Genomic DNA, 27,739 nt, shown 5'->3' with positions numbered 1-27,739 from the left:
GAAATCAACGCTAGCCTCGGTACATGGACGCACACCGCCAAATTAATGTGCTTAGTGTGGCCGCGTGCACTCGACTTTATACAATCTGTTTCCAAAAACCGGTTTCTGTAAAATCAGAATAATCCCATAATGTAGACATACCCACAGTGAAATAGTATGTATTTTGGTAGGATTTATTTTACGAGCTAAACAAAGTTATGAGACTTCTATAGACACGTCTCTTTTTTTTTTTTTGAGTTGTATGTCTAATCCACTATGCATGGAACTAGAAACTTATCCATTATTGTCCATCTGAGTCGCTGGTGAAAGCCTTTGTTGGCTTGACTTGCATATTACAGATTTCAGCAGACTTATCAGAGAATGCTGCACTTGTTTTTAAACACAAGTTGGTCTAAACTGGATTCTAGCAGTACCATCATGGAAAATCATAATGGCCCAAATTCATCCTTGATCTAACTTTGACTGCAATGAGTATTTCTAAATAATTTCACCAATTCTGTTTTAGGCACCAGTAGCCCAGCTCAGTTCCTATCATCATGTAGTGATATTTTTTCCCATCACAAATGTTAGAGGAAAAATTGGGAGTAGGAAGTAGTTATTGTTAAAAGTAGTATGAACTTCTCTGAACATCCTTTTCAGCCAGTGCTGTATTTGATACAAGACAGTGGTTTTCCATCTTTCCCATTTCCATTCCAGGGACCCACTCCCATCCATTGGGAACCCCCTCTCATGTTCAGCAGTATTGGAAAAGCAGGGTGGATGCTAACCCCTGATATCTACTCATGACTGAGAACCTAAGATATAAGAGATCTGACACAAGAATAATTTCTTAAATTTTATTTATTTGACTGGAATCATGCTCTAAATAACCCCTGGATGCTATAGGGCACCTGAGCTGATCTGTCTCACCATTTGTGAAATTGCCCAGGATTGCCTTCAGTTTTCTCCTACTGATCACAGATTTTAATTTTGAGGGGGGAAATCTTAACTTTCATAAAGGGCACAAAGTGATTGTTACAATTCAAGAGAGCTTGTATGTATATATACATACTTGCCAATACATGTCACTATATTTCCCAGCTCTATTCTGTGGAGACTTATGATGTTGAACTGAGCAAAATAGTGCAGCCTCTCTCTCTCTAGGCAAGACTTACTTTAAGAGCTTATTTTTAGGCACTGTGGCAGATGATGAGAGATTTGGAGGCCAGGGTAGTAGCCTTATGGAGCAATCTAGTGAAGGGTAATTTGAGTGTAAGGGGCAACATGGAAGAGGGCACAGATCATTGTGTGAGAAAGTGACATATGGGCAGATAAGACGTAGGCCTTATCTCCAGTGCCACTTTACAGCACTTCAGCTTTTGTGCTCAGGGGTGTGAAAAAAACACACCCCTGAGTGCTGCAAGTTCCACTGCTGTAAAGTGGCAGTGTAGACAGGTAGGTCACAACCTTTGGGGGGTTGGGGGGAAGTGGTCTGTTTCCCTCCATCCTATCCTACATATTTTCCAGTATCTACAGCATCTCCTCTTGGCTGTCGCATAGTCAACATAAACTCCCAATCTTCCATGTGATTTAGGCCTAAAACCCAGGGACTGTCTTGGCCTCCTTTTCTATTGCTCCTCACACCAGACAATATTTAACTCTTTCTTCCTCTTCCTCTGTGGCAGTGTCTCTAAAACTTTTCAGGCTGGAGACTTCTGATTTGAAGTTTAAAGAAATGCAACTTGTCCATACATTTTTATTCTTATAGTAAATGTACTGGTGGTGATAATAAGATGTGTGTTTGTTTTTTCCAGAGGTTGACAGAGAATACTTGACCTTCAAGGGTAAGCTTGTGCAGGCAGTGAGATTTTTCTTTGCTTTAAATTATAATAAAATTTTCAACATGTCTAGACCTCTGATTGCCTTTTGTGACCACCTCCCCGCAAAGGTTGTGACTAGCTGAGAAATACTGCTCTGCACCATCTAAGATTTAGCCTCTTTGTTCTGTGTACATGGCAAGAAATCTCACTCAGGCCCCTCTTATCTCGTCTTGATTACTGTACATGCCTGCCCAATTGCACACTGTTCCACTCAGCCCCATACAAAATTAGGTTAGTTTGATATCTTCTTTGCAGATGATTCTTAGCCCATAAATCCTGTGTTTAAATCATTCCATTAACTCCTTTCATTTCATGGCGTCATTCATTCTGCTTGTCCTTCCCTTTATGGCCCTTTAGAACTGTGCCTCTCTCTACTTAGCTGCTCTCTTTCCTGTATCCCTCCTCTTTCTCCTCCTTCACTGCTGCTGTGATACTAGGTCTTATCTGCCTGTATGTCAGTTTCTCACACAACGATCTGTGCCTTCTTCCATGTTGCCCCTTATACTCAAATTACCCTTCACTGATTTGCTCCATAAGGCTACTACCCTGGCCTCCAAATCTCTCCTCATCTGCCATAGTGCCTAAAAATAAGCTCTTAAAATAAGTCTTTCCTGTATATACACATATACCATGGTGATGATGAGTGTGTAGATCTATGTAATTATTAGGGAAAAATGCTAGTTTCAAGTCTTGAACTTGCACAGAGCTATGGATTTTAATATGAACATTTTGTACAAGACTTTCAGTCCACTTTCACATCTTTCAAACTGGAAATCAGCCTATATTTCTTCATTAAGATCCCAGATGAACTTGAAGGGCAGGTCTTTCATTTTCTCATTAAAAACCTTGTTGAACTTTTCACTTTGTGCCACAGTCATTATGTTCTTCCAGTCTCCAACAGTTCCTGAGATGGAAGGAGGAGAAGGAGAAGTCGTGCTTAGATGCTCTGCTGCTCCCTGGACTTTTTATTATAAACTGAATAAAGCTTGTGCAGCAGGTAAGAAGCTATGAATGCTGCTAGTTGGGAACAGTTCCTTTTCACTTCATTCCTACCTCATCTCCCCAAAGTGTAGCTCTCTAGGTCTTTGGGGATTTGAAGGTACATTTCCAGATCGGGGTGGGGGGGGGCTGAAATATAGCCCAGACACCAGTTTTTAAACTTAGAATTATGTGTGCTGTCCACCATACCTGTTAGTGTTCCTCTGATTCCTTCTGGTGGAAGCTTTTGATCATGTGACTTGCACGTTACAGATGTCCGGAGCCTTAACTGAAAACGCTATCCCTTTGATAAACCATGCTATTGGTGAAAATTGATTTTGTTTTTTGTAGAATCTAGTGGGGTCCCTGTAGAAAATGTTAATGGGCTAATGTCTTGACAGCAATAGCAGAAATTTGACCCAATATTTCTAGACAGTGTCACCAATTCTGTTGTAGGCACCAATAGCTTTATACAACTCAGTTACTATCTTGTACCGATTTCTTCTGGCACAAATGGAAGAGGGGAAATTGGGAACAGGAAGGTGTTATTGTTAAAAGAAATATGAATTTCTCTGAACATCCTTTTCAAATAATGCTGTACTTAACACTTGGCAGTGGTTTTCCACTTTTCCATACTGTGACACCTGTTTCCATTCCCTTCTAGGTAAGATCACCTCCTATTTATCAATATCAGAAGAACAGAGTCATCACAAGCCTGTAACATCTATTCACAATCCCACATTGAGAACCTCCAAGATAAAGGATACAACATGATAAAAACTCAACTCCTCCTTTCAGGCACGAGAATCGTTTTAGATTTTAATTGGATTATTTCATACTCCGCATTATCCCTGAAAGCTGTAGTGCATCTGAACTGATTTGTCTCACCATTTATGAAGCTGCACAGAAGCAGTAGACTTTCATTTTCTCCTAGTGTTCACAGATTTTAAGAAAACAACAAGGAGTCCAGTAGCACCTTAAAGACTAACAGATTTATTTGGGCATAAGCTTTCATGGGTAAAAAACCCACTTCTTCAGATGCATGGAGTGGAAATTACAGATACAGACATTGTTATACTGACACATGAAGAGAAGGGAGTTACCAGTGTTGACAGGGCCATTACAATCAGGGTGGATGTAGTTCACTCCCAATAATTAACAGCCCCCCAACCTGAAGCAAATACACACCAGCAACTACACACCACTCTACAGAAACACTAACCCAGGAACCAAACCCTATAACAAACCCTGTTGCCTAATCTGTCCTCATATCTACTCTAGCAACATCAGAGGACCCAACCACATCAGCCACACCATCAGGGACTCATTCACCTGCACATCTACTAATGTGATATATGCCATCACGTGCCAGCAATGCCCCTCTGCCATGTATATTGGCCAAACCGGACAGTCCCTATGTAAAAAAATAAATGGACACATATTGGACATCAGGAATGGTAACATACAAAAGCCTGAAGTGTTCACCTACTATCTCCCTGGCCATTCTATAACAGATTTAAAAGTCACTATTCTTGAACAAAAAAACTTCAGAAACAGACTTCAAAGAGAAACAGCAGAACTAAAATTTATTTGCAAATTTAACACCATTAATTTGGGCTTGAATAGGGACTGGGAGTAGCTGGCTCACTACAAAGGCAACTTTTCCTCTCATAGAATTGACACCTTCTCATCAATTATTGGGAGTGAACTACATCCACCCTGATTGTATTGGCCCTGTCAACACTGGTTCTCCACTTGGGAGGTAACTCCCTTCTCTTCATGTGTCAGTATAACAATGTCTGCATCTGTAACTTTCACACCATGCATCTGAAGAAGTGGGCTTTTTACCCATGAAAGCTTATGCCCAAATAAATCTGTTAGTCTTTAAGGTGCCACCGGACTCCTTGTTGTTTTTGTGGATGCAAAGTAACACAGCTACCCCCTGATACTTGACAGATTTTAAGGTTTGTGGGTTTTTGGGGGGGGGGGGGGTTTCAGCTAAACTTTTATAGATGGTATGAAGTGAATTTTTCAGTTTTTTGAAATGTTGACTTTTTTCTTCATTCAAACTTTACTATTTGTTGTCCCTGATCTGCTCTGCAAACAAACACTTATGTGTTGCACCAAGCAAAATAATGCATATTTTTTCCCCTGCCTTTGTGAGCAGGGCTTTGTTTCCCAAACGTTAATGCCACAAAGCCAATCGTTACCTAGGGACAGAAAGTTTTGTTTGTCATTGGAAGTCTTAGCCAGCTAGCTTCAACACATCTTGTGCCGGGATCTGCAGTTACAAGCATTTAATTCAAGTGGCTGCTTCCACCTTACCTCTGCGAAGAAAATTGTCTCTGCCTTTCTCCAAGATACATGTCTTGTCCTCGTAGTTTGACCTGGGATCAGATTTCATGTTATCAAATACAGCCTTCTCCACAACAACATTCAACTCCTTTTCAGTCAGCTGTTTTCCTAAGAAGTCACAAATTTTCAGCACAGCACTTCTGAGATCCTGAAATGAGCATTATTTCAATTTAACAATTTCCAAAATTAGAAAAGCAAAAGAGCCAAATTAAAAGAGAGAGAGAGAGAGAGAATGAATAGAGGATAATAGGATATTTCAATAAGGGTGGGAAACTGAACGTGGAATGAAAGGTGCTCCTCTTATCACACTGTTCGTAGGCAAGATTTTTATTCACTGTCACTGGCTACAGCAACATCAAATCCTGACAGGTGAGTAGCAAGAACAGTTCTTAGTCTCTTCTTTAGGTAACCCTTCCTCATGGCCTATCAAGAGAGAACAAGCCCATTTCTGGGTGTGAGAATACTATTGCTAACATATGTGATAAAGCCTGACAATTTTCTGAGCAAAGAGTCTGTCTCATAGCTGTGGTTTGGAAGTAGAAGGATACATCTCAGGAGTTGGACCTCTTAAAGGGAAGGGCCTTTCCTTGCTTTGTTAATCAGTCTTGATGCTATTCTCAATGTGCTCCCTGCCAGTGTCAGCACGTCTCTCCCTATTTAGCTAAGAGGTGCACTCATCTAAGCTTTGTTTCCTTTTAAATATAAAGGAAAACTGGTTTTAAATTGATTTAGTTCAACCAACATATCCCCTGGGTGGCCCTCTTAAAGCAGTGTAAACTTGACTTCTGCTGATCTAGCTGAAGTTGATAAGGAATCAAACGTAGCTGAGCTGGTAGAAAAATGAAACACTAATTTCTAAAAAATTCAAACTGCTGAAATTGTTCCCATTTTGGAATCTTTGAAGTGGATCGTTTTGTGTTTTTAAAAGTTTTTTTAAATAGATAGCTTTAAAAGAGTTATTGAAATATTTTAGTTTTTGAAAACTGGGTTTTCAGTACATGGAAAGCTTCAATTAAAAGTTGCATAAAAACATGTTTCTCAAAAAAATTAAGAGGAGACCTAAATTTTTTTTTTTTTTACAAAATACTTCATTTTGAAGAAAACGCATTCTGATCAAAACAGTTTGAGACACTGTAAAATGTAGCAAATACTCTCCTTTCCCTTAAAGATGCCACCTGGGACAGGTTATGTAGCTGCTTTTTTGCTGTGCAGACAAGGAATGGAAATAAAGCAAGTTAACTACTCCAACGGTTGTCACATTCATCATATTTTCTTCACTAGAAAGTAGATTAGACTGCCTGGGCTGCCTCCAGAGGTATTATATATGCAGCGTTGTTGTAGATGGATCAGTTCCAGCAGGATATTAGAGAGACAAGAGGGTGAGGTACAATCTTTTATTGGACCATCTTCTGGTGGGAAGAGAGAGAGAGAGAGAGAGAGAGAGACAGACATGCTCTTGAGCTACACAGCTGTTTCTCTCACCAACAGAAATTGAGCCAATAAAGGATATTATCTCACACACCCACTTTGTCTTATCATAGGTATCAGGTTGTCACACAGACTCCACTGGGAAGGTCAGAATCAATTTGCCCTTTCTTCTTCCCTGCACTCTTGCAGTATTCCATACTCACTGATTGCCTTGTATTGCTCATTAAGCCCTGCAAGCATGTGTAGGCGCAAACTCCCCAGGCCAGTCATTTACTGAGAGAAAATTCTAGAATTCCTTTTCTTTTCTCCATTTTCAGCTTTCACATCACATTACACTTCTGTGGTGGTGGTGTGAATATTAGAGCTTTTCAAAAAAATTCTATTGAATGGTTTTGTTCTTTTAAAAGGAATTATTAGAATTGCCTTTAATTGCTGTCATGTGTGGTTTGTTATTTTATAATTAAAGAAAAACAGAATGTTTTAGGGTTTCAGCAGTGTGTGTGTGTGTGTGGGGGGAATAATAGTTTTGAAGACAAATTTTGACAAAAAATATTTTATTTTTGGCCTTCCACATTTGGGTGGGGGGGACTCTTTTCCCAAAGAGCTCTACTCATTATTTCAGCAGATGTTCCTTATTTTACTATTATATAATATAGCATATATTTCACTGTATGTTAAATGCAGACAATATGCAGTCCAAGAGACTATGGGTGGAATTTTCAAAAATGACTACATGAGAGACACCCAACTCCTATTGAAAGTCAATGAGAGTTCTGTGGCCAACTCAGAAACCTCCCATTTTTCAGTTGGGTGCTTTGGAAAAATCTCACCCTATGGTCCTGATTCTGCTGCCCTGACATGGAGAAGTATTTTTTTCAAGGAGTGTCAGTGAAATCCATGACGAGTCAGAGTGTGAGCAAGGTGGCAGAATCAGACTGGTTTACTGGATGAGTGAAGTGAGGCATTAGGCCTGGCCTACACTTAAAAGTTAGGTCAACATCACTAAGATGCTCAGGGAACCATAGTGTGGGGACAGAGAGGGATATACCAGAGAGGTGGGAAAGGGGGGCACAAAGCGCACTGGCATGGATGGGTGGGAATGGAGGTGAGGCACACCGAGCTTCTGGCATTACTGAGTGAGTGGGGGTGGGGGTTGCAGAGAGTCCCTGACAAAGGGGATAGAAGAATGGGACACTGGGAGCCGGGGAGAAGGAACGGATGCAAGGCAGCCTTGGCCCACAGATACAAAGTTTGTGCCGCTTTAGTGTTTAGATATAATGATATCAACAGGCCTCACCTTCTTCAGCTCCTCATAAGTAAGGAAGAGAATATTGTAATCAGCTCTGTGGGTGTACCAGCCTCTGACATGATCAAACCACGAACTAGCAAGTACTTACAAGGGGGAAAAATAATCAAACGTTAATGATCTCTAAGAGCAAAATAGTTCAATTATCAACACTTTAGCACCCTAATACTGTCACAAGCAGGGCTGAGAATGACTGTTCAAGTCCCTCCTTTAAAGACTAGTAGAAACTTCAACAGGAAAGATTGAGGAAATTGTCTCACCCCAGAAGACCCCGTAACCCAGTGGTGAGGACGTGTGTGAAATCAGGAATTTCAACCACGGTATCCCACATCCTCTAAGTGCTCTAACCCCTGCGTGATAGAGTAAAAGAGAGGAACCACCTTTCCTGGTTGTGCTGTCATGTGGGTCCGGACATGGTAGATGGTCTTTAAGGTGGCCTCTGAGCATACCTAGTGAATAGGGTTCCATGGGCAAGATAGACAGGGGACCACCTACTTTGTGAAGCTTACCACATGAGCAAAGAACCAAGCTGCTCAGATGTGTCAGGACTGAGATACCTGTGCACATGCCAGTGGTAGAAATGGAGACTCCTAGGGGACTTTGCCAGGGGAAACTTAGGCATCAAGGGAATTTAGGCACCTACAGAGTTAGATGGCAGCTGAATGGGGCTTGTGAGAATCTAAATTTTGTGTTTAGGCCCCTAAAGTGGCAGTTGGACACCAAAGACCCCCTTGTGGTTTACATCTGACTTGGGTTTTACAGACAGTCAGCTACATAGCTAACAAGTTGTGCTTTTACCTTTAGACTTCACTGGCCTCATACAATAGTACTTTACCCAGTATTTTTACTTTGATGCTTTGGATCGGCAACCTTTGGCACGTGGCCCGCCAGGGTAAGCCCCGTGGCAGGCCAGGTTGGTTTGTTTACCTGCTGTGTCTGCAGGTTTGGCCGATCGCAGCTCCCACTGGCCATAGTTCACTGCTCCAGGCCAATGGGGGCTGCAGGAAGTGGTGGCCAGCATGTCCCTCAGCCTAGTGGGAGCTGCGATCTGCTGAACCTGTGGATGTAGCAGGTAAAAAAAAACCAGCCCGGCCCACTAGGGGGCTTACCCTGCTGGGCCACATGCCAGAGGTTGCCAATCCCTGATCTGGATAGTTTACTTTTGGATAATAATTTCTATTATATTTTTATGAGCTGCCTAGAATTAAATGCCACTGTGTTATCCAATATCCTGTGTCCTTTGTGGCAACCTGGCTTAAAGTCCAAAGCGAGGATCTTCATGGTTTCTTCAGCTCTCCAGTGTAGCAAACTGGAGAGTCTGCAGCAACTTCAGCAAAAAATGGAAGTTTTTTTTTATTGAATTAAATATAAACTATTCCTGGTTTTATTAACAAACAAGTTATTTTACTATGAATTTAAATTGTCACTGCACCACAGGCTGCATTAGAGAGAACACTGCATTGTAAGAAATAATTAAGGGACAATTCAAGAGCTGGACAGGTGACAGCTGAGTCTTTTTGGCTTTTGGGAGGGTGTGGTGGTGGTTTGGGATTGTGGACTAAGCACAGTAGTTGGATATTTCTACTAAAGTGATCAGCATCTTACTACTTCTGTTTTCTCTGGACAGTGTTTATTAGCATCTGCTCATCTCAGTTATTTCAGCACTTAATTGTCAGAGTGAATACCTAATTGAGATAAATTAAATCAGGCAATGTGTACTTTATTGGTGCTTCGTGTGTGACTACACAGCTCCTCTGGTTAATTTATGCACCAAATTTGTATAGTGAGCTGTGGATCCTACTGCAGTCACTGCAGCCTTAGAACCGCCTCTCCCCCCAGCCCATCTAAGGGGGAGACTTCTGACCAGCACCACATTCTGTATAATTTACGGACATGGATACTTTATTCAGGCTGTGCTCAGTGAACAGGGTTTGGCCTTTTAGCTGTAAATGAAACCTTACCTTTCCCAGATAAAAACCTCTCCATTAAAATATTAAAATCTGGTACTTTCTCAAATATGAATGCATGCTTGCTAAAATGAAAATAGGAAACCGCAACATCCTTAGGGTTTCTGGCTACATAAATAACCTGCAAGATAAAAAAAAAAAGACTGGCAATCTCAGCCACGTTAACGGGATACCATTAACCTTCACTGAGACTAAGGACAAGCAGGAGAGGTCAGATATCACCATGAGAGTTAGCTCAGTGGGACACACACACACACCTCTCTTTCTCTGCCTCTGCATTGTGGCACATTCCACTGCCCCATCTTTGGCAAGAAGTCTCCTTATGTATAAACGTGCAGGAGACATGAAACATCCCCTGCATGGAGAATGTAACAGCTTACACACACCACAAACCATTAACTTACAATATGCATGGACTATGCAGTATTGTTAGAGCTGTGTTGGTCCCAGGATATTAGAAAGACAGCAGGGTGAAGTAATAAAGCTTAGAAGCTTGTCTTTGCCACACCAACAGAAGTTGTTCAATAAAAGATATTACTTCACTCACATTGTCTCTAATATACATTGAAAACATGCAGACTGCAATGATCATCACCCCCACTTTTGGGTGAACAGTCATGGAATGGAGGAAGCAGCTTGGCCCAGAGGCCAAGCACAGCAGTTCCATGAAAAATGGGATCTCTACTGAATCTGGACACTGAAGTCCTGAGGTTGCACTGGAATTTGTTTCTCCTGCCTCCCACCCCCCGCCACTTTGCTGGGGTCTAGGGAGATGGAATGGGGCCTTGGAGGAACGTGAGCCCCTATCCCTCAAGAAAGGTTGCTTTTGGAAGGGTTCTTGGAGAGAAGCAGACAACCCAGCCCTGAGAATTTGGACTGATTTATTAGAGAAAGCAATGAATATTCTTGGTTAATTTTAATTACTTTGTAAAAATATCATCACCTACTTTTGCTCCTTTGTTTCTCAGATCTCTTGGAGCTAAATAGTAAGGCAGGTGAGTGGAAAAGAGACGCGGTGATGGACGACTGCCATAATCCATTTTATTGAAATTGTACTCTAGCCATGGAACTCTGTCAATTGTTTCAGTTTTTGCTGTTCCATCCCGGTGGCCTTCATAATAAATCAAGCTCAAAATATTTTGCATCCACACAGTTCCTGGGAAAGGAAATAACCTTATTTGAAACCGATTTGATGACTTTTTTTTAAATTAGAGCAATAATCTGACAAACACAATATCTTCAAAGCCACACTGGTTTTACATTATTAAAGAAAGTATGAATACTTGCAACAATTGAAGGTTAAAGATAATACTCTGTCTTACTCTAGAGAATTCATAAGTGCAGCAGGGAATTGTTAATTTTTGTACATTTTACTACTGTATATATGTGATGATCAGTAACTAAATTTTCAAATATCTTTATCTAATATATTCAGATATCCACTCAGTGTAAATTCATCACTGTGTTTCTGTGTTGATCATGAAATGGGCCCTGGAAACCTCCTGTTAAAAGAGTGTTAGAAATGGCTCTTTTGTTTCTATGGCTCCTACAGAGTGTTGTGAACTATAATGGAGCAATTTATACAACTACACACTTGGAGCCAAATCTGGTCCCTAGCACACAGCTGAAGTAGATGTGTGGGGCACAAGAGAGATGTGAATGGTTCCTGGGGGAACAGGGAAATAACCTAATCCTGGGCTGCAGAGCAAAGCTACTAACAAATCCTATTGTTGAGGCGAAGAGAACAAACAACATATGACAGAAGTTAATCACATTACTTATGCAGTACTAGAAGGCTCTCAGATACTACAGTGATAAGCATGGTATAAGAACCTGTGTAGAATAAAATACAATAGAATAGACAATGTCATGCCTGAAGGGGAATGATCAGGGGTGGTGGTAGATCCACTGGCGTTACCCAAACCACCCTGTATACTTTTGCTGCAAGAGTCTCCAAGGGCCCCTACTTCATCCGTGAAGTGGAAGAGCCCCAGTCCTACTGCAGGATCCATGGGAACGCATGTTCACTTTGTGAAGCAGTGACTCTGAGAGATTTGGTGGTCATGATGGAGAACAAAGTAGAGCAGGGGTTCTCAAACTGGGGGTCAGGACCCCTCAGGGGGTCATGAAGTTATTACATGGGGGAGGGGGGGGACATGAGCTGTTAGCCTCCACCCCAAACCCTGCTTTGCTTCCAGCATTTATGCTGGTGTTTAATATATTAAAAAGTGTTTTTAATTTATAAGTGGAGGTCACATTCAGAGGCTTGCTATGTGAAAGAGGTCACCAGTACAAAAGTTTGAGAACCATTGGGATAGAGTATCCCAGGCCATAAGTATGGCCTACATTCTTTGTTCCTAGATGCATAACTTTAGTGTTGGCCAGGGGCGGCTCCAGGCACCAGCATGCCAAGTGCATTCCTGGGGCGGCAAGCTGCAGGGGGCGCTCTGCCGGTCGCCGCGAGGGCGGCAGGCAGGTTGCCTTCGGCGGCATGCCTGAGGAGGGTCCGCTGGTCCCACGGCTTCGGCGGACCTCCCGCAGGCATGCCGCCGAATCCGCGGGACCGGGGACCTCCCACAGGCAAGCCGCCAAGGGCAGCCTGCCTGCTGTGGTTGGGGCGGCAAAATACCTAGAGCTGCCCCTGGTGTTGGCTATATTAAAAGACATTATATGTTCGAGTCCAGCTTACCAAATCGTTCTGTATCAGTGATCTGTCCTCTTAATTTTTTAATCACTCCCCCAGTCTTTGTGTCATCTGCAACCTTTATCAGTGATGATTTTATGATTTCTTCCAGGACATTGATCAAAATGTTAAATAGCATAGGGCCAAAAACCAATGTCTGTGGGACTTCATTAGAAACATATCCATTCAATGATTATTTCTCATTTACAGGTACATTCTGAGACTTGTCAAATAGCTAGTTTTTAGACCATTTAATATGTGCTCTGTTAATTTTGTAACACTGTAGTTTAAAAAAAAAAAAATCAAAATATCCTGCGGTACCATGTCAAATGCCTTACAGAAATTACATCAATACTATTACCTTTGTCAACCAAACTTTTAATCTCATCAACAAAAGATAAGTTAGTTTGGCAGGATCTATTTTCTGCAAACCCATATTGACTGGCATTAATTATATCACCTTCCTTTAATTCTTTATTAATCAAGACCTGTATCAGCTGTTCCATTATTTTGCCTGGTATCCATGTCAGAGTGACAGGCCTGTAATTATTTGGCTTGTCCCTGTCACTCTTTTAAAATATTGGCACAACATTTTCTTTCGTCCAATCCTCTAGAAGTTATTAAAAAGCAATATTAATGGTCTAGCAAGCTATTCAGCCAGCTCTATTAAAACTCATTGAGGCATGTTATCTAGACCTGATGACTTAAAAATCTTTAAGTTTAGTAGCTGCTGTGTAACACTCTTCTGATTTACTATTGGAATGGAAACTATTTCACCATCATTATATGATATGACTTTATTATCTGGTGTTTCCCCCACATACAGAAAAGAAGTGTAATTAAATGTAATATTCTTGTAGGAGGGAAGAGGCCAAAGAAACCCATCACAGTAGCATTTAACTTAAAAAAGAACTACACAAAAATGAGGATGCTAGTTAAATGGAAATTAAAAGGAACAGTAACAGGAATCCAGTGCCTACAAACTGCCTGGAGACTATTTAAAAACACCATAATAGCAGCTCACACTAATAGTATACCCCAAATTTAAAACAAACAAACAAAAAAAACCACACCACACAAATCCAAGAAAATAACCAAAACAAAAATGACACCATGGATAGACAGAGTAAAAAAGGTGGTTAGCGGCCAAAAGTCATCCTTTAAAAACTGGAAGTCAAATCCTAGTGAGGAAAATAGAAACAAGCATAAATTCTGGCAAGTCAAGTGTAAAATTATAATAAAGTGGGCTAAGAAAGAATTTGAAGAGCAACTAATGGCACAAAAACTAACCACTTTTTTTTTTTTATAAAGTACAAAATAAGCAGGAAGCCTGCCAAACAGTCAAAGGGGTCATTGGATGATTGAGGTTTAAAAGGAGCCCTCGAAGAAGACAAGGTAGTTGCAGAGAAGTGAAATGAATTCTTTGCATCAGTCTTCACTGCAGAAGCTGTGGGGGAGATCCCCACACCTGAGTCATTCTTTTTAGGTGACCAATTTGAGGAACTGTCTCAGTTTGAGGTGTCAGGAGAGGAGGTTTTGGAACAAGTTGATTAATTAAACAGTAATAAGTCACCAGGGCTAGAAGATATTCACTCAAGAGCACTGAAGGAACTCAAATATGAAATTGCAGAACTACTATATATCTATATGTAAGGTATATATACACACACTATAAGCTTAAATCAGCCTCTGTACCAGATGACTGAAGGATACCTAATGTAACATCATTTTTTTTAAAATGGCTCTAGAGGTGACTTTAGTACCAGGTAAACTGGTTCAAATTATAGTAAAGAACAAAATTATCAGACATATAGATAAACAAAATATGTTGTGGAAGAGTCAGCATGGCTGTTGTAAAGGGGAAATCATGCCTCACCAATCTAGTAGAATTCTTTGGGGGTGGGGGGGATCACCAAATGTGGACAAAGGTGATCTAGTCGATATAGTATACTTGGACTTTCAGAAAGCTTTTGACAAGGTCCCACAGTAAAGACTCTGAAGCAAAGTAAGCAGTCATGCTATAAGAGGGAAGTCCTCTCATGGATCAGTAACTGGTTAAAGATAGGAAACAAAGGGTAGGACTAAATGGTCAGTTTTCACAATGAAGAGAGGTAAATAGCACAGGTGTTCAGCTTAGAAAAGAGATGACAGAGGAAGGATCCGATACAGATCTATAAAGTCATGAATGGTATGGAGAAAGTGAATAGGTAAGTGTTATTTACCCCTTCACATAACGAAAGAACTAGGAGTCACCCAATGAAATTAATTAATTGTCAGCAGATTTAAAACAAACAAAAGGAAGTATTTCATACAACACAGTCAACCTGTGCAATTCAATGCCAAGGAATGTTGTGAAGGCCAAGAGTATAACAGAGTTCAGAAAATAATTAGGTAAATTCATGGAGAATAGGTCCGTCAATGGCTATTGGGGACATAATCCCATACTCTTTGTGATCCTAAATCTCTAACTGCTGGAAGCAGGAACTGGGTGATCGGGGATGGACGGATCACTCAAAATTGTCCTATTCTGTTCATTCCCTCTGAAGCATCTGACACTGTCCACTGTCAGACACGATACTTGACTAGATGGATGATTGGTTTGACCCAGTATTTCTGTTCTTATGTATTGAACACTTCTGCCTTTGCTGCATTGTTTTTGACAATCCTACCCTTTCCATATAGTAATAGACCAATACCATTGCTAGCATTCTTTTAGTTCATAATATACTTTATTGTCCTTAACTCTGCTGGCCACAAACTTCTCCTGGTGTCCTTTTGCTTCCCTAATTCATTTTCAACAAATCCTAACTTCTGATTGATATTCATTACTATCAATTTCCCTTTTCTTCTATTTATTTTATATATATTTTATAGTGGCCTTTACTTCCCCTGAGCGCCAGGTTGGTTTTTAATAATCTTCTCTATTGTGGCTTTTTGGACATATATTAAAATGTTCTTACACAATTCTCAATTATCATTCACATTTTTTCTAATTACATTCTTTCTCCCAGCAGATTTGGCTCATAATTAATTTCAGCTTTGTGAAACTGGCTTTTTTGAAGCACCAAGTATATATATATTATTGGTCTGGACCTTATTCTGTTTGTACCTAACAAATGTGATCAAGTCATGATCACTTGTACCAATGTTACCAATACATTTTAGTTCTGTGATCAATTTTTCTTTATATAAAACTCTTCTTTGTTCGATGAAACAGTTTGAGTTAGTTAAAAAAGCTCTGACTAATGTTACCACCAAACATAGGTCCCAATGGTGCTCAGTAAGAAGGGGGTCAGTAAAGGTTTCAGTCAAAACTCAGATTGCTTATTTCCCTTTAGGAAAATCATAACAGTCTTACCTGATTTGGGAAAAGTAACTACAAACACATCACTGTCTCTGACTACAAAATGCTCCAATGAATCTATATATTCAGGGTTAGCCAAGTCTGGTAGGAAATAAAATCCTTTATGTCTGAACATAAATTCTTCTGATGGCTCCATTGGTAAGGTTTCTTTTATATGTCAAGAATCTGAAGATAAGAGAACATAATTTTAATTGCCTTTGTTTTGCTGTCATCTTTTGAGAAAAAAATTCACTACAACATAAAACAGTTCCCTATCTGATCACAAAATGAACAAAAAAACCAGCAAATTGAATGATAGCATAAAAATGGCATGTTTAGGGACTGGTATGAGACTAGAATATTGTTCCCAGGAAAAAGTGGTGTGTTATGTTTCTCCAGGTTAGTTACTGGTACAAGGTATCTAGTGTTGTTATACACAAACTTTTTAAAAAAAGAATTATCTAACTGTACAGAATCCATGTAAATGGGCACTAAATATCAGAGCTATTCAAGGAGCTTACCAGAGCTCAATGCTTTCGAAGGGCTATGTGAACATCCAGAGAAACCAGGCTGCATTCAACTTAATTTTGTGTCTGGAATTTTGTTCACATATTATTTCTGCTACTGATTCTCTATCGCTCATATTTCCCTATTTAATAGATTTCTTCCTCTTGTCCAATAACAAATTCAGCAAAATGGAATGGAAGGAGAGGAATTTTGTTTTTTCTCACGTTTTCTTTGATAACTTTGTCCTCATCTGCTATATTGCATAAGATTTGTGACATAACTCAGTAGCATTGTTACCACATATGTACCAGTGAAGCATGTTGTCTACAGCCCTTCCAACAGAGGTGGAAGAGGGGGAAAGAGAGAGGAGTTCAGGACATGGATGGAGATGGGAAGGAGTAAAAAACCCTGTAGAGGATTTCAGCATGTGTGTCTGAGATGGAGCAAGTTTTAAGAAATCTCCAAGTAGTTATTTTATCAAATGAAGTGTACCTAATACCCAGATCTCTCCCCCTCAGGCTTCCCAATAATAGATGTCTTTTTTGTAGGACATGGCTAACAAAGAACAGCAGGTATGTGAAACAGAGCCAATAGACAACACAATAGCCTCAAAAGAGGCAATTGCATGTCCAAAGTGTGAGAAAGGCAAGACATACATTATTTAACCAATGTAATTAACTAGTTACTGTTCCTAAGTTTTACTGGTTTTCAGGGCCGCCCAGAGGATTCCGGGGGCCCGGGGTCTTCGGCGGCGGGGGGCCCTTCCGTTCCAGGACCCACCGCCGAAGTGCCCCGAAGACCGCTGAAGCCGGACCTGCCGCCGAAGTGCAGCCCAGTCTTTGGCGGCAATTCGGCGGAGGGGGGCCCCCGCCGCGGGTCTTCGGGGCACTTCAGCGGCAGGTCCCGGAACGGAAGGGCCCCCCGCCACCGAATTACCGCCGAAGACCGAGCTGAACTTCGGCGGTGGGTCCCGCTCCGTCTTCGGCGGTAATTCGCCAGCGGGGGGTCCTTCTGCCCCGGAGCAGAAGGACCCCCCCGCAGGCGAAGACCGGGAGCGAAGAAGCTCCTGCACCCGGCCCCGCAAGAGTTTTCTGGGCCCCCCGGAGCGAGTGAAGGACCCTGCTCCAGGGGCCCCGAAAAACTCTGGTGGGGGCCCCTGTGGGGCTCGGGGCCTGGGGCAAATTGCCCCTTTTGCCCCCCCCTCTGGGTGGCCCTGCTGGTTTTTTGGATCTGTGTTCCTTAGTTAAAACAAAGGCTGGAGAATTATTATAAACTTATGAGTTTTGATCAGCTAAAATCGCTTTTAAAGTGAACAGGCAAAATAAAGATGTTCACAACTTCAGAAATTGATCTCAGCATGAGATTGTTAAAATTTTCAAGCAATAACTAATCGGTTACAGTTTATTCAAGGTCTTATCAAAATCTTATTACATAGGCAATTTTTATCCTAGTTCTATAGTAGTATGATTCAGTGGTTTTGCTACCAGCATGGAGCTATAGATCCTCAAACATAGTCTCTTATTTAGTTCAATCAAGTTCATATGCCAATGAAATGATGGGATCGCCCATATGAGTTCAACCAAACAATTCTATGGTAGAATTTGGAGATTTAAACAAAGCAACTTCTTTCTTAAAGAATGTCAGTACTGTTCAGAAGTGCCTTGCTCAGGTAATACTCATTGCCAACCTTTGTCACTTACACACACAAGACTAGCACAAATTAAATCCAAAACATTTTGCCCTTTATAAATGTATCAGAGGGATGAATATCAGGGAGGGAGAGGAATTTAAGCTCAGCACCAATGTGGACACAAGAACAAATGAATATAAACTGGACATTAGGAAGTTTAGACTTGAAATTAGACGAAGGTTTCTAACCATTAGAGGAGTGAAGTTCTGGAACAGCCTTCCAAGGGGAGTAGTGGGGAAAAAAAAGACATATCTGGCTTCAAGACTAAGCTTGATAAGTTTATGGAGGGGATGGTATAATGGGATAGCCTTCTTTTGGCAATTAATTGATCTTTGGTTATTAGCAGGTAAATATGCCCAATAGCCTGTGATGGGATGTTAGATGGGGTGGGATCTGAGTTACTACAGAGAATTCTTTCCTGGGTGCTGGCTGGTGAGTCTTGCCCACATGCTCAGGGTTTAACTGATCACCATATTTGGGGTCGGGAAGGAATTTTTCTCCAGGGCAGATTGGCAGAGGCCCTGGGGGTTTTTCGCCTTCCTCTGCAGCGCGGGGCACGGGTCACTTGCTGGAGGATTCTCTGCACCTTGAGGTCTTTAAACCATGATTTGAGGACTTCAGTAACTCAGACATAGGTTAGGGGTTTGTTACAGAAGTGGGTGGGTGAGATTCTGGGGCCTGTGTCGTGGAGGAGGTCAGACTAGATGATCATAAAGGTCCCTTCTGACCTTAAAGTCTATGAGTCTATAATGTAATAATTCTGAAGCGACTCTAATTTTTCTGAAATTTAAGCTCAACTTTCATGCCACTTTAACCAAAGATTTACCCAGCAAATACAACACTTCCTCTTTTTGTCTGAGGAGCGATCAATTCTCTTGACAACAAAATCTGATTTTTTTAGGCCGAACCCTTTGAAACACTCAGGGGTAAGGATTTCACAGTAACGTTTGGTATGAGGAAGAATAGTTTCCTCTTACAAACGTTATTAGACTTAGTTTTCATTAACCTTGCTTGCTCAATTACTTATTGATTTAGTGTAATTTCTAGACAACTGAGAGTAAACTTGTTAGTAAAATAAAGGTTCACATCATACATTTGAGTTCTTCAGAGGGTTTTAACTCAGGTAAGTTCTTTCTGAGAAGCATTTAGCTTAACATAATCAAGCTATCACAGGAGTAAGCAATACATGTATAAAATTCAGGTACTTATCAATTGGAACTGGCATAGAGGTGATTTCTCCAGCTCAGATTCACAATTGCAGTGATTGTTTTCCTGAGATAGGAAATTCAGGTGATTCACTCAAGGTATTGTAACAGCTGTAGTCCTATTCTTGTTACAGATTTTGCTGCTGTCTCCTTAGAAAGGACTTTAAAAAGGAAAGTTTATTAGGTTTCAGAGTAGTAGCTATGTTAGTCTGTATCAGTAAAAACAATGAGGAGTCCTTGTGGCACCATAGACACTAACAAGTTTATTTGGGCATAAGCTTTCATGGGCTATAACCCATGAAATCACACATCTAATGAAGTGGGTTATAGCCCATGAAATCTTATGCCCAAATAAATTCATTATTCTCTAAGGTGCCACAAGGACTCCTCATTGGTTTTAAGTTTATTAGGACACTTGACAAGATTTCACTTGTTACCAGGCAGGTGGTGCTCTCATTGGCCGCTCAAACTCTCATCCAGATGTTTCAGCTTCAGGGAGCAATAAGTTGAACAACACAGAGCATTTTCTCTCTTTTCTGCTGGGCAGTGTGACCTGGTTCCTTTTATTGGCAACGCCGCTTTGTGCCTATCAGAAAGTGACCCATGCTTCTGGCAAAGAGTTGAAATGTCCAACCAGGTTACGAGTCATGTACCCTATCATCCAATGAGGAAAAAAAGTCATCTCCTGTATGGCTTCTTGAAACTTTGTAAAATTCCAGTATTTATGTGAAAAATAATTTGTGCCCTCCCAGGTTGTGTACAATGTGTTTGGCCTGACATTGACTGCCTGCTGGCTGAGCTCTGCTCAGCAAATGACAGCTGCAAATTGCTTCCCATGAGCCCCATTGCTGTTTGGGCCTTCGACCAACTTTGTAGGACTCCAAGCTCTTTCCATCAGCACTTTCAGCTGTCTGCAGAGATGCAGAATACTCTTCTCCCTGCCCCCTTCCTTTCCATTCCTTTACTTTTGCTGTTGTTGGTTTGCTTGTTCTCCCCTTAATTTTGTAAAAAACAAATTCAATAAAATGTAAATTAAAAAATGCAGATCATTGTTATTAATAAGAACCATATTTTTTGTATCAGCAAGACAAAATTCAGTTTCATTGAATATTGAAATATTTCAGGAAAAGTATCAGATTAGAATATATTGCAAAAGAAGGACTTTCTGAGCAGGAATTGTTGCAATTCTTCTATACTCACATTTCCCCTACCCCTTTGAATAGCATAAGTAATTTAGTAATATTCCATCTGACAAGGTCCATAGCAATCCATGATCTATACTACTTCTAATAGACTAGAGGTTCATCTGGAGAAAAAAAATCTGAGAACTCTCTCATTTCTCTTGAAACTCAGATCAAAGTTGCCAAGCTGGGAAACAAAAGATTGAGCAGCAAGAAAATGGAGTTGGGGGTAGGAGTGGTGGAGGGGGGAGAAGTTTGACCAACTTTGTCTACTGGTGTAAGAGCCAGACTTGGGGAGTTTATCATTTTGCTTCCCATTGTGACCCAGTGCACTTTAGAAACAGAAACATACCAATATGCAATCTCCAGAGAACCCTTCCTCCTTGGGGCCTCAGAAAATGTTCCCCTTGAGCTTACATTTTTAGTTTTGTCAAATGAATCTGCTGATCTCCCTGCTAAGTAATGGAGCTTTTAAATCACGCTGAGAAATGATTGTTTTGTTTTTGTAGTTTGTTTTTAGAAATAAATGTGTCCATAGGATAGTACCGTATGATAAAATACTTGAGTCACATGACAAACCAAACCTAGTACTTACGCTGGAAAACAAAACAATGATATGCTCTCACCCAGCAGGGCTGCACTCATCTTGAAGATTCTCTCCTTCTTACTTTGTTATAGCAATCAGCCACCTTGCCAATTTTATTATTTTTTCAACTTTGAAAAGACTTACACAACTTCCTTTTACCCTTCAGGTTGCACTACAAGATCTATAGAAGATTTCAGTTTGATGAACACTGCAAAAGGACTGCTCGAAAATGGTCACCCATATGTAGGAGGAGACAGGGCCGGTGCAACCATTTAGGCGACCTAGACGGTCGCCTAGGGCACTGGCATTTGGGGGGCGCCATTTTCTTCGGCAGCAACCGCGGCGGCTGGATCTTCGGTCGCCGCCGGCATTTAGGCGGAGGGAGCTGGGGCAGGGGAGCGTGGGGAGGGCCGCCTGCAGCAAGTAAGGGAGGGGGAGCGGCATGCAGGGGAACTCCCCGCCCCAGCTCACCCCTGCCCCGCCTCCTCCCCAAGCACTAGGCGCCGCAAGCCTGGGAGGCGGGAGAAGTGAAGCGGCCACGGTGTGCTCAGGGAGGAGGTGGGGCAGGGGTGAGCTGCTTCACTTCTCCCACCTCCCAGGCTTGTGGCGCCAATCAGCTTAGGAGATGCGGGAGAAGTGAAGCAGCCACGGGGTGCTCGTGCGCGGAGCAGGGGTGAGCTGGTGTTGGGGGGTCCTTCAGGGTGAAGGATGGGGATGGGGAGCTGCCGCAAGGGAGGCGCCTCAGGGCGGAGTGGGGAAGCTGCTGCGGGGGCAGGGGCACTTCAGGGTGGGGGCACGGGGCGGGGGAGGGTGCAAGGTGGAAGTTTCGTCTAGGGCGCAAAACATCCTTGCACCGGTCCTGGGAGGAGAAGAGTTATAAAACCATCCTAGAAATCTCAAATTCCAGCATGGTTATATAGATAGGCATGCAGGCCAACTAGGTGCAGTAACTGCACTTGTAGAAACAAGCATTTCTCCATGAACCCTGCTGCTACAGCAGGAACTATACAAAAAGTGCTGATACAGACAAGCAGACAGTAGAGATGAGAAATGCCAGTGTGGCTCAGACTGACCAAAGCTGAATGCTGACTCAATTACAAATTAAAAGCCCCATTATGCTGATACTGTAAACACCATAATGGTTTAAATTACATTTATTTTCATTAGTCAGCTCCTTGACAACACTTTGCTGAATGGTCACAAAAATAAAATACAGTAAATTCAGGAACAGATTCCATGCCCCTCAACTAATTACCAGAGGGCAGTAATGGAAAAATAGTTTCATTGCTTCCAATCCACCTTCACTCAATCATATAAAATACTCTGGTCAGTCACAAATTTACCACCAAAGACTTCAGTAGCATTATCTTACAGTATAATATTTACCTTCTCTTCTCTTTCTCCTGACACACATCCACACTCCTTGCTGCCACCCGAATAAACAAGGTTGATATTCAGTCCTAAAAACTGGCAAATATTTATACTACTTCCAGATCAGCTGGTGCACAACCTGATTGGAGTTTCATGATTTCATTATCCTTTCTTCTTTTAATCAGTAATGAATGTGTCTCAAATTCCACTTATATGTCTGAATTAAACATCTCAGTAGCAAACATTATTTAAATGACAGCATAGTAGTTTTCACTTTCATTCCAACTTTTCTCACCAGCAACACCTCCAAAGGGCAACAGCAGAAATGGACAGGAGTAAGAAAAAGCTGTTTTAATCCTTGATGAACCTTAGTTAAAAATGATCTAACCACAGTTTTGTAATATGTGTTCACCTACTTTCAGGTAGTTTAGTAAAGAGAAAAAATGGGTGGATATACCATACTGAGTTTGTATTAACATATAAAGCTTTTGCTAAAAAATTGAGTGAAGTTCATTTTTATTACATTTTAATTTATATGGAGCCACACAGAATCTGAGAGTAATAACCCACCTGCCTGGTTTATCACCACCATTTGAACCTAAGACCTTCAACACTAAAAGCAGGAGCCTTGTCCCCTGGCACTAATGGAGCACCTCAACAAGCTAGTAGTAATAAGCCCTTAGCCATTAATGGACTGACCACTTCTATGGGCTCCAATACACATTTCCCAGTTTATTACATGATGTGACGTGCACACACCACACATACCGGTGCGCTCTGTGAAATATGCACATAGCACATCTCTCCAACTTCCCATGAAAATCTCCAGACTTGATTTGTTCTTTCATTGCTGCCACAACAACAAAAAAGTCAGTAAGTCAAGAATTGTCTGCCATTTGGTCATTTTGCTACAGACATGGCAACATTTAAAATGATTTTTGTATGCAAGTGTTGCTGACCTATACAAAAACAGAGAACAAAGCTGCAATGCTTTTTGTTAGGCAATACCCCAAATATCCCCATAGATTAGATTGTTAAAGCTGCCTCATTTCAGCTATATGTCCTATACAATCCAGTATTGGGTTTGGAATGATTAGATGCTACTTAATAATTTCTTAGAGTTTGATTTAAGGATGTTTGTATATTTTGATGTTAGGTTGACAAATTGTATTTTAACAGTTATAAAGCTTTAACATTTTTAATCTCAATGTCTACGTACATTACACAATTGTCATGGCCTTGCCCCATGATTTCCCACAACTGAAAATGTAAACTGATAAAAAAAAAAATTGATATTTTCCATCAAAATGATCAAAATACAAAGTTCTGCCAATCCTGAATGTTGTTTACTGGAAGATTGGTGTATCCTTCTGTGGACAGGTTTCGCACAAAAATGTTGGTAAGATTTTATTTTTGTGAGTTTCTCTGCATGGATAGAACTCTGTGCCTACACAGAACCCACTGGGCTGAAAGATTTTGCAGGAGTGGGTCCCATAAATGACACACATCATACAGTGTGCATTGTTTAAAATCACAATTGCACCTTCCTATATTTGTGCAGTTTAGTAGATGCTTTTTGTCCTCTATTGTTAACTGTGTTAGCAATCATAATTAGGGATTTTTAAAAAAATTAAAATATATTTTGAGACTTTTGTTGGCAGGTACCATTCCACTAAAAAGCAACAAGGTTTGTCTCATAAGAAGCATGAGGAGCAGTCAGATGTCAAAGTCTGTGAATTACCCCCGTCCTACATCAGTATTTGTTTCACAATCAGAAACAGAATATATTTGGCTTCGTCTGTGTAATGTATTTATAATTCACCAGTAAGGTACAACTGTCCTTGTAGCAGAATGCTACCAGATGGATGGGCAGGAAGTCTGGTCAGCTAATTTAAGCATGGGGCTGAGAGCCAAGAACTCCAGTGGTGAAATCCTGTCTCTGCTATCTGCAGTTGTGCGTTTGTTTAATATATTTGATTGCTTCTGCATTACCTTTGTGAATAAAATGTTCTTTGCCTTTCTCCAGGAAGTCTTTGATATCAGCCCCTGTTCCTGGAAGCTGAGCCCGGACAGGGAACAGGCCGCCACTGCCACCACTTCCCAACCAGGCTCTCTCCCAAGCAGCTGGCCATGCTGCATGGAGCAGCGACTGGGAGTGGCTCTGTCCTGCTCCCCACCCAGGCCTGGCTGCCAGGGAGAGCAGCTAAACGTGCCAGGGGAGGTAGTACAGTAGGAGGACAGAGCGAGCATGGGGATCCCAATCTGTGGGCAGAACAGGGAGGAGACATGTGGGGAGGTCATGTGTCCACCCCATTAGCGGATGCCCCCCCAGTATGGGGAGGCACCAGTCATCTGGCAGGGTCATCCTTTCTCCCCCCTGCTGGCCCCGCTTGCTCCAGGAACCACAGTTCTGAAAAATCGTTGCCAAGAACTGCTTTGACAATGACATTGTATGATTTAGCTAAGTAATTGTAGTAGAGCTTACGTTTTGCTCACAGCTTTCTGTTGACTTCCTTCCAACAAATGCACGCGAACATGCTTTGCATATCAGCACCATGGCAACCCAGATCATTTATTTATTTATTATTTTTTAATGTTGAGAAATATTTGAAAGAATAGAGTGATGTAAAATGCAAGTCCAAAAATCCTTTACATTTTAAATATTAGTATTCTGCATCTGGGAAATCTCAGGGACTACCAAGGAGGCTGCCATGGACTGGCACTGGTCCACAGACAGGTCATTAATAAACACTGGACTAGATAACCACAGCTCCCTTCTGGCCATAGAATCTATTATCAATTTAATTATAGGTTTGTGATCACTAATCCATCAAAAATGATGAAAAATATTATCGAGAAGTGAACAATCCAGGACATAAAACTGTAAATATGTTGTGCTAGGTGAAAGTACCATTCTGTGTTGCCAGTAAACGTGTATTAGTTATCATGTAACGGTCTGTCTGTTTGTGGAAAAAACAAAACCTGTCTCAGACCCCTAGATTAGAAGATGGACTTGGCTTGGCCTTTATCTCATGTTAAAGGTGAAAGATAATCCAGGATAAGGCTGTGAATAAAAACAGGAACTGGAACAAAATCTCTGTGAGCCCAAATATCATCCCAACAGAAGAGGGAAGAGAAGCTGAAAAAAGGAAGTCTGCTCCATTGATTCTGCAGCTGTGCTTGTGAGAGTATTAGAATGAAAAATGTCAATGATTGAATGTTTTTTCTGTTTGAGATCCTTAACATTTATTTCTATCATTTTTCTTCCTCATAAGTTTTTGCTAACTCATAGTTGGATCACGTCAGAGGCTGGTCCACCCACGGGGATGACTTCAATATTCTCTTCCTTACCTATGAGGAGATAAAGAAGGTGATGCTAGTCAGTCAATCACTTTATATCTAAAATGTCTCAATTTTTCAGTCTGATTTTGCCACCTTTACTCACATTGAGCAGTACTTTACTCTGTGAAGAGACTCGTTCATTTCACAGAGTAAGGTACATGGTTCTCATTGATTTCAATGGAGTACTTGAAAAAGTACTTCTCAGTGTAAGGGTGGAAGAATCAGAACCATAGGATGAAATGTTCAAAAGCACCAAAGTAAGTTAGCTGCTTAATTCACTTTGACATTCAATAGCACATAGGAGCCTAATTCACTTAGTCACAAGAGGTATCATTTGCTTCTTAGTGAAGAATATCTGCTGGATGTGAGTACAGTTAGAAAAGATAATACTCTTACTTTACTTCATTTCCTTTCCTGCATAGCAGAATGGCCACTACACAACCCATCCCAGGAGGCATCCTATGGGGAAAGGAGAATTTTTGCTACATTTTAGAACCTCTCAAACCGCTTTGAGAACTAAAGATTGTTTTTATTCAAAATGACATTTTTTATAACTTTTTGTGAAAAATGACATTTGATTGCAATTTCTATTGATGTTTTTCATTAATTGAAAACTAGGTTTTCAGCAAATAAAATATTTTAATAACTATTTTGTTGTTTTCAATAGATATCTATTTCACATCTTTGAAAAATACAGAACACTTCAAAATTTCTGAAATAAGTTAATTAATACAGTGATGTAAAATGCAAGTAAAAAACCCCCCACTTTACAGGTACATTTTTAATATACTGTCTCAGGGAAATCTCAGGGACTGGCAAGGAGACTGCCATAGACTGCTTGTTGAGAAACATTAGTGTAGGCAATTTTTTCTTTTCATGCCTTGTGGCTGGCTGTTCTGAGTGTGCACCACTGCATGGCTTAACTGTCTGCGTGGTTTTCCAGAAAGTCTCAGCGCCAAATGGTTGGAGAAATTGCTCGAGGTGTGCAGCAATGCATGTTAGATTTACTCAGTAAACACTATAACCATTAAAATTGTCTGAAAATATTTCTGTTTGCAAATTATCTGAAATAAATTATTATTTCTTACTAGGAATCTACTCTGACTATATGTTTTGACTCATCTACTTTACCAGTATACGGTTGTGGAAAATTGACCACATGGTGGATTTTGGATCAGACAGCCTGAGGCTCCTTTATTTCATGCGAGCATATATGCAAGGAGAGTCAGCATGGCCCCATGCAAGGTGGCAAGCTGCTACCTTCTGTAAATTTCTAGCTAGCTTATAAAGGTTAAAACCTCAGACAAATTACACATACTTCCGTATTAATTACCTTATTTGGAATATATTGCTAAATTAATATAGGACAAAAGCAAAAACAAGCGTCTTGCCCACTAGGCCCCCCTGTTACTTACTGTCTGTTTTTTTTGTGGTCAGCGACCTTTCTAACACAACTGTTGTGGTTATATATTTCATAAGCCTGGCTATTGAAAATTATGCTACCTGAGGACTTTATCACTCTGCCCCCTCATGCCCTTTATACACACGAAGCCATTGTTCCATTTTGGGAACTTTCCACTGTGACTCCTTTTACCTCTTGATACACAGAAGCAACTTTCCATCACTCTCATCACTCTCTCCCCCTCCTCTCTGCCCCTTATACACAGAGACAAGCTGAACCAAAGTTCAACACAGCCTAGAAACGAGCTTATCCAAAGTTTAGGCCTAAAAGCCTGGCCAAAGTTGTAAGCCCACCGTATTTTCCCTCACAATTCCCCCTTTGATGCTTCTACAGCATCACCTTAGCCTACATTTCTATATTCATCAATTCATTAACCTTTTCCTTTTCTTCCTCCCTCTTTCCTGCATATCCTCATACACATTCATCACTGCTTCTGGCTTCCTTTCTTTCCAACTGTTGTCATAAAGTTCATTAAC

General features: G+C 41.0%; 1 protein-coding gene across 2 annotated transcripts; it reads right to left on the bottom strand.

Moving 5' to 3' along the window:
• Positions 1-822: 822 nt before the first annotated feature.
• On the bottom strand, positions 823-22,581 carry LOC123365919 (amine sulfotransferase-like). Of its 2 annotated transcripts, none has more exons than XM_045008952.1 (7): positions 22,475-22,581; positions 15,935-16,105; positions 10,841-11,049; positions 9,888-10,014; positions 7,918-8,012; positions 5,163-5,340; positions 823-2,763 (listed from the first exon to the last, which is right to left on the bottom strand). In XM_045008952.1, the coding sequence occupies exons 2-7, from the start codon at positions 16,074-16,076 to the stop codon at positions 2,639-2,641; spliced, it is 876 nt and encodes a 291-aa protein (XP_044864887.1). In that variant the 5' UTR covers positions 16,077-16,105; positions 22,475-22,581; the 3' UTR covers positions 823-2,638. The 2 variants fall into 2 exon arrangements, with proteins under 2 accessions (XP_044864887.1, XP_044864888.1); XM_045008953.1 differs by lacking the exon at positions 22,475-22,581 and adding an exon at positions 19,759-19,928.
• Positions 22,582-27,739: the final 5,158 nt, after the last annotated feature.

The sequence above is a fragment of the Mauremys mutica genome, chromosome 3 (genome assembly GCF_020497125.1).
Source record: "Mauremys mutica isolate MM-2020 ecotype Southern chromosome 3, ASM2049712v1, whole genome shotgun sequence".
NCBI lineage: Eukaryota > Metazoa > Chordata > Testudines > Geoemydidae > Mauremys > Mauremys mutica.
Note: the sequence above shows the minus strand (reverse complement) of the source record. Positions and strands in the feature narration are given on the sequence as shown.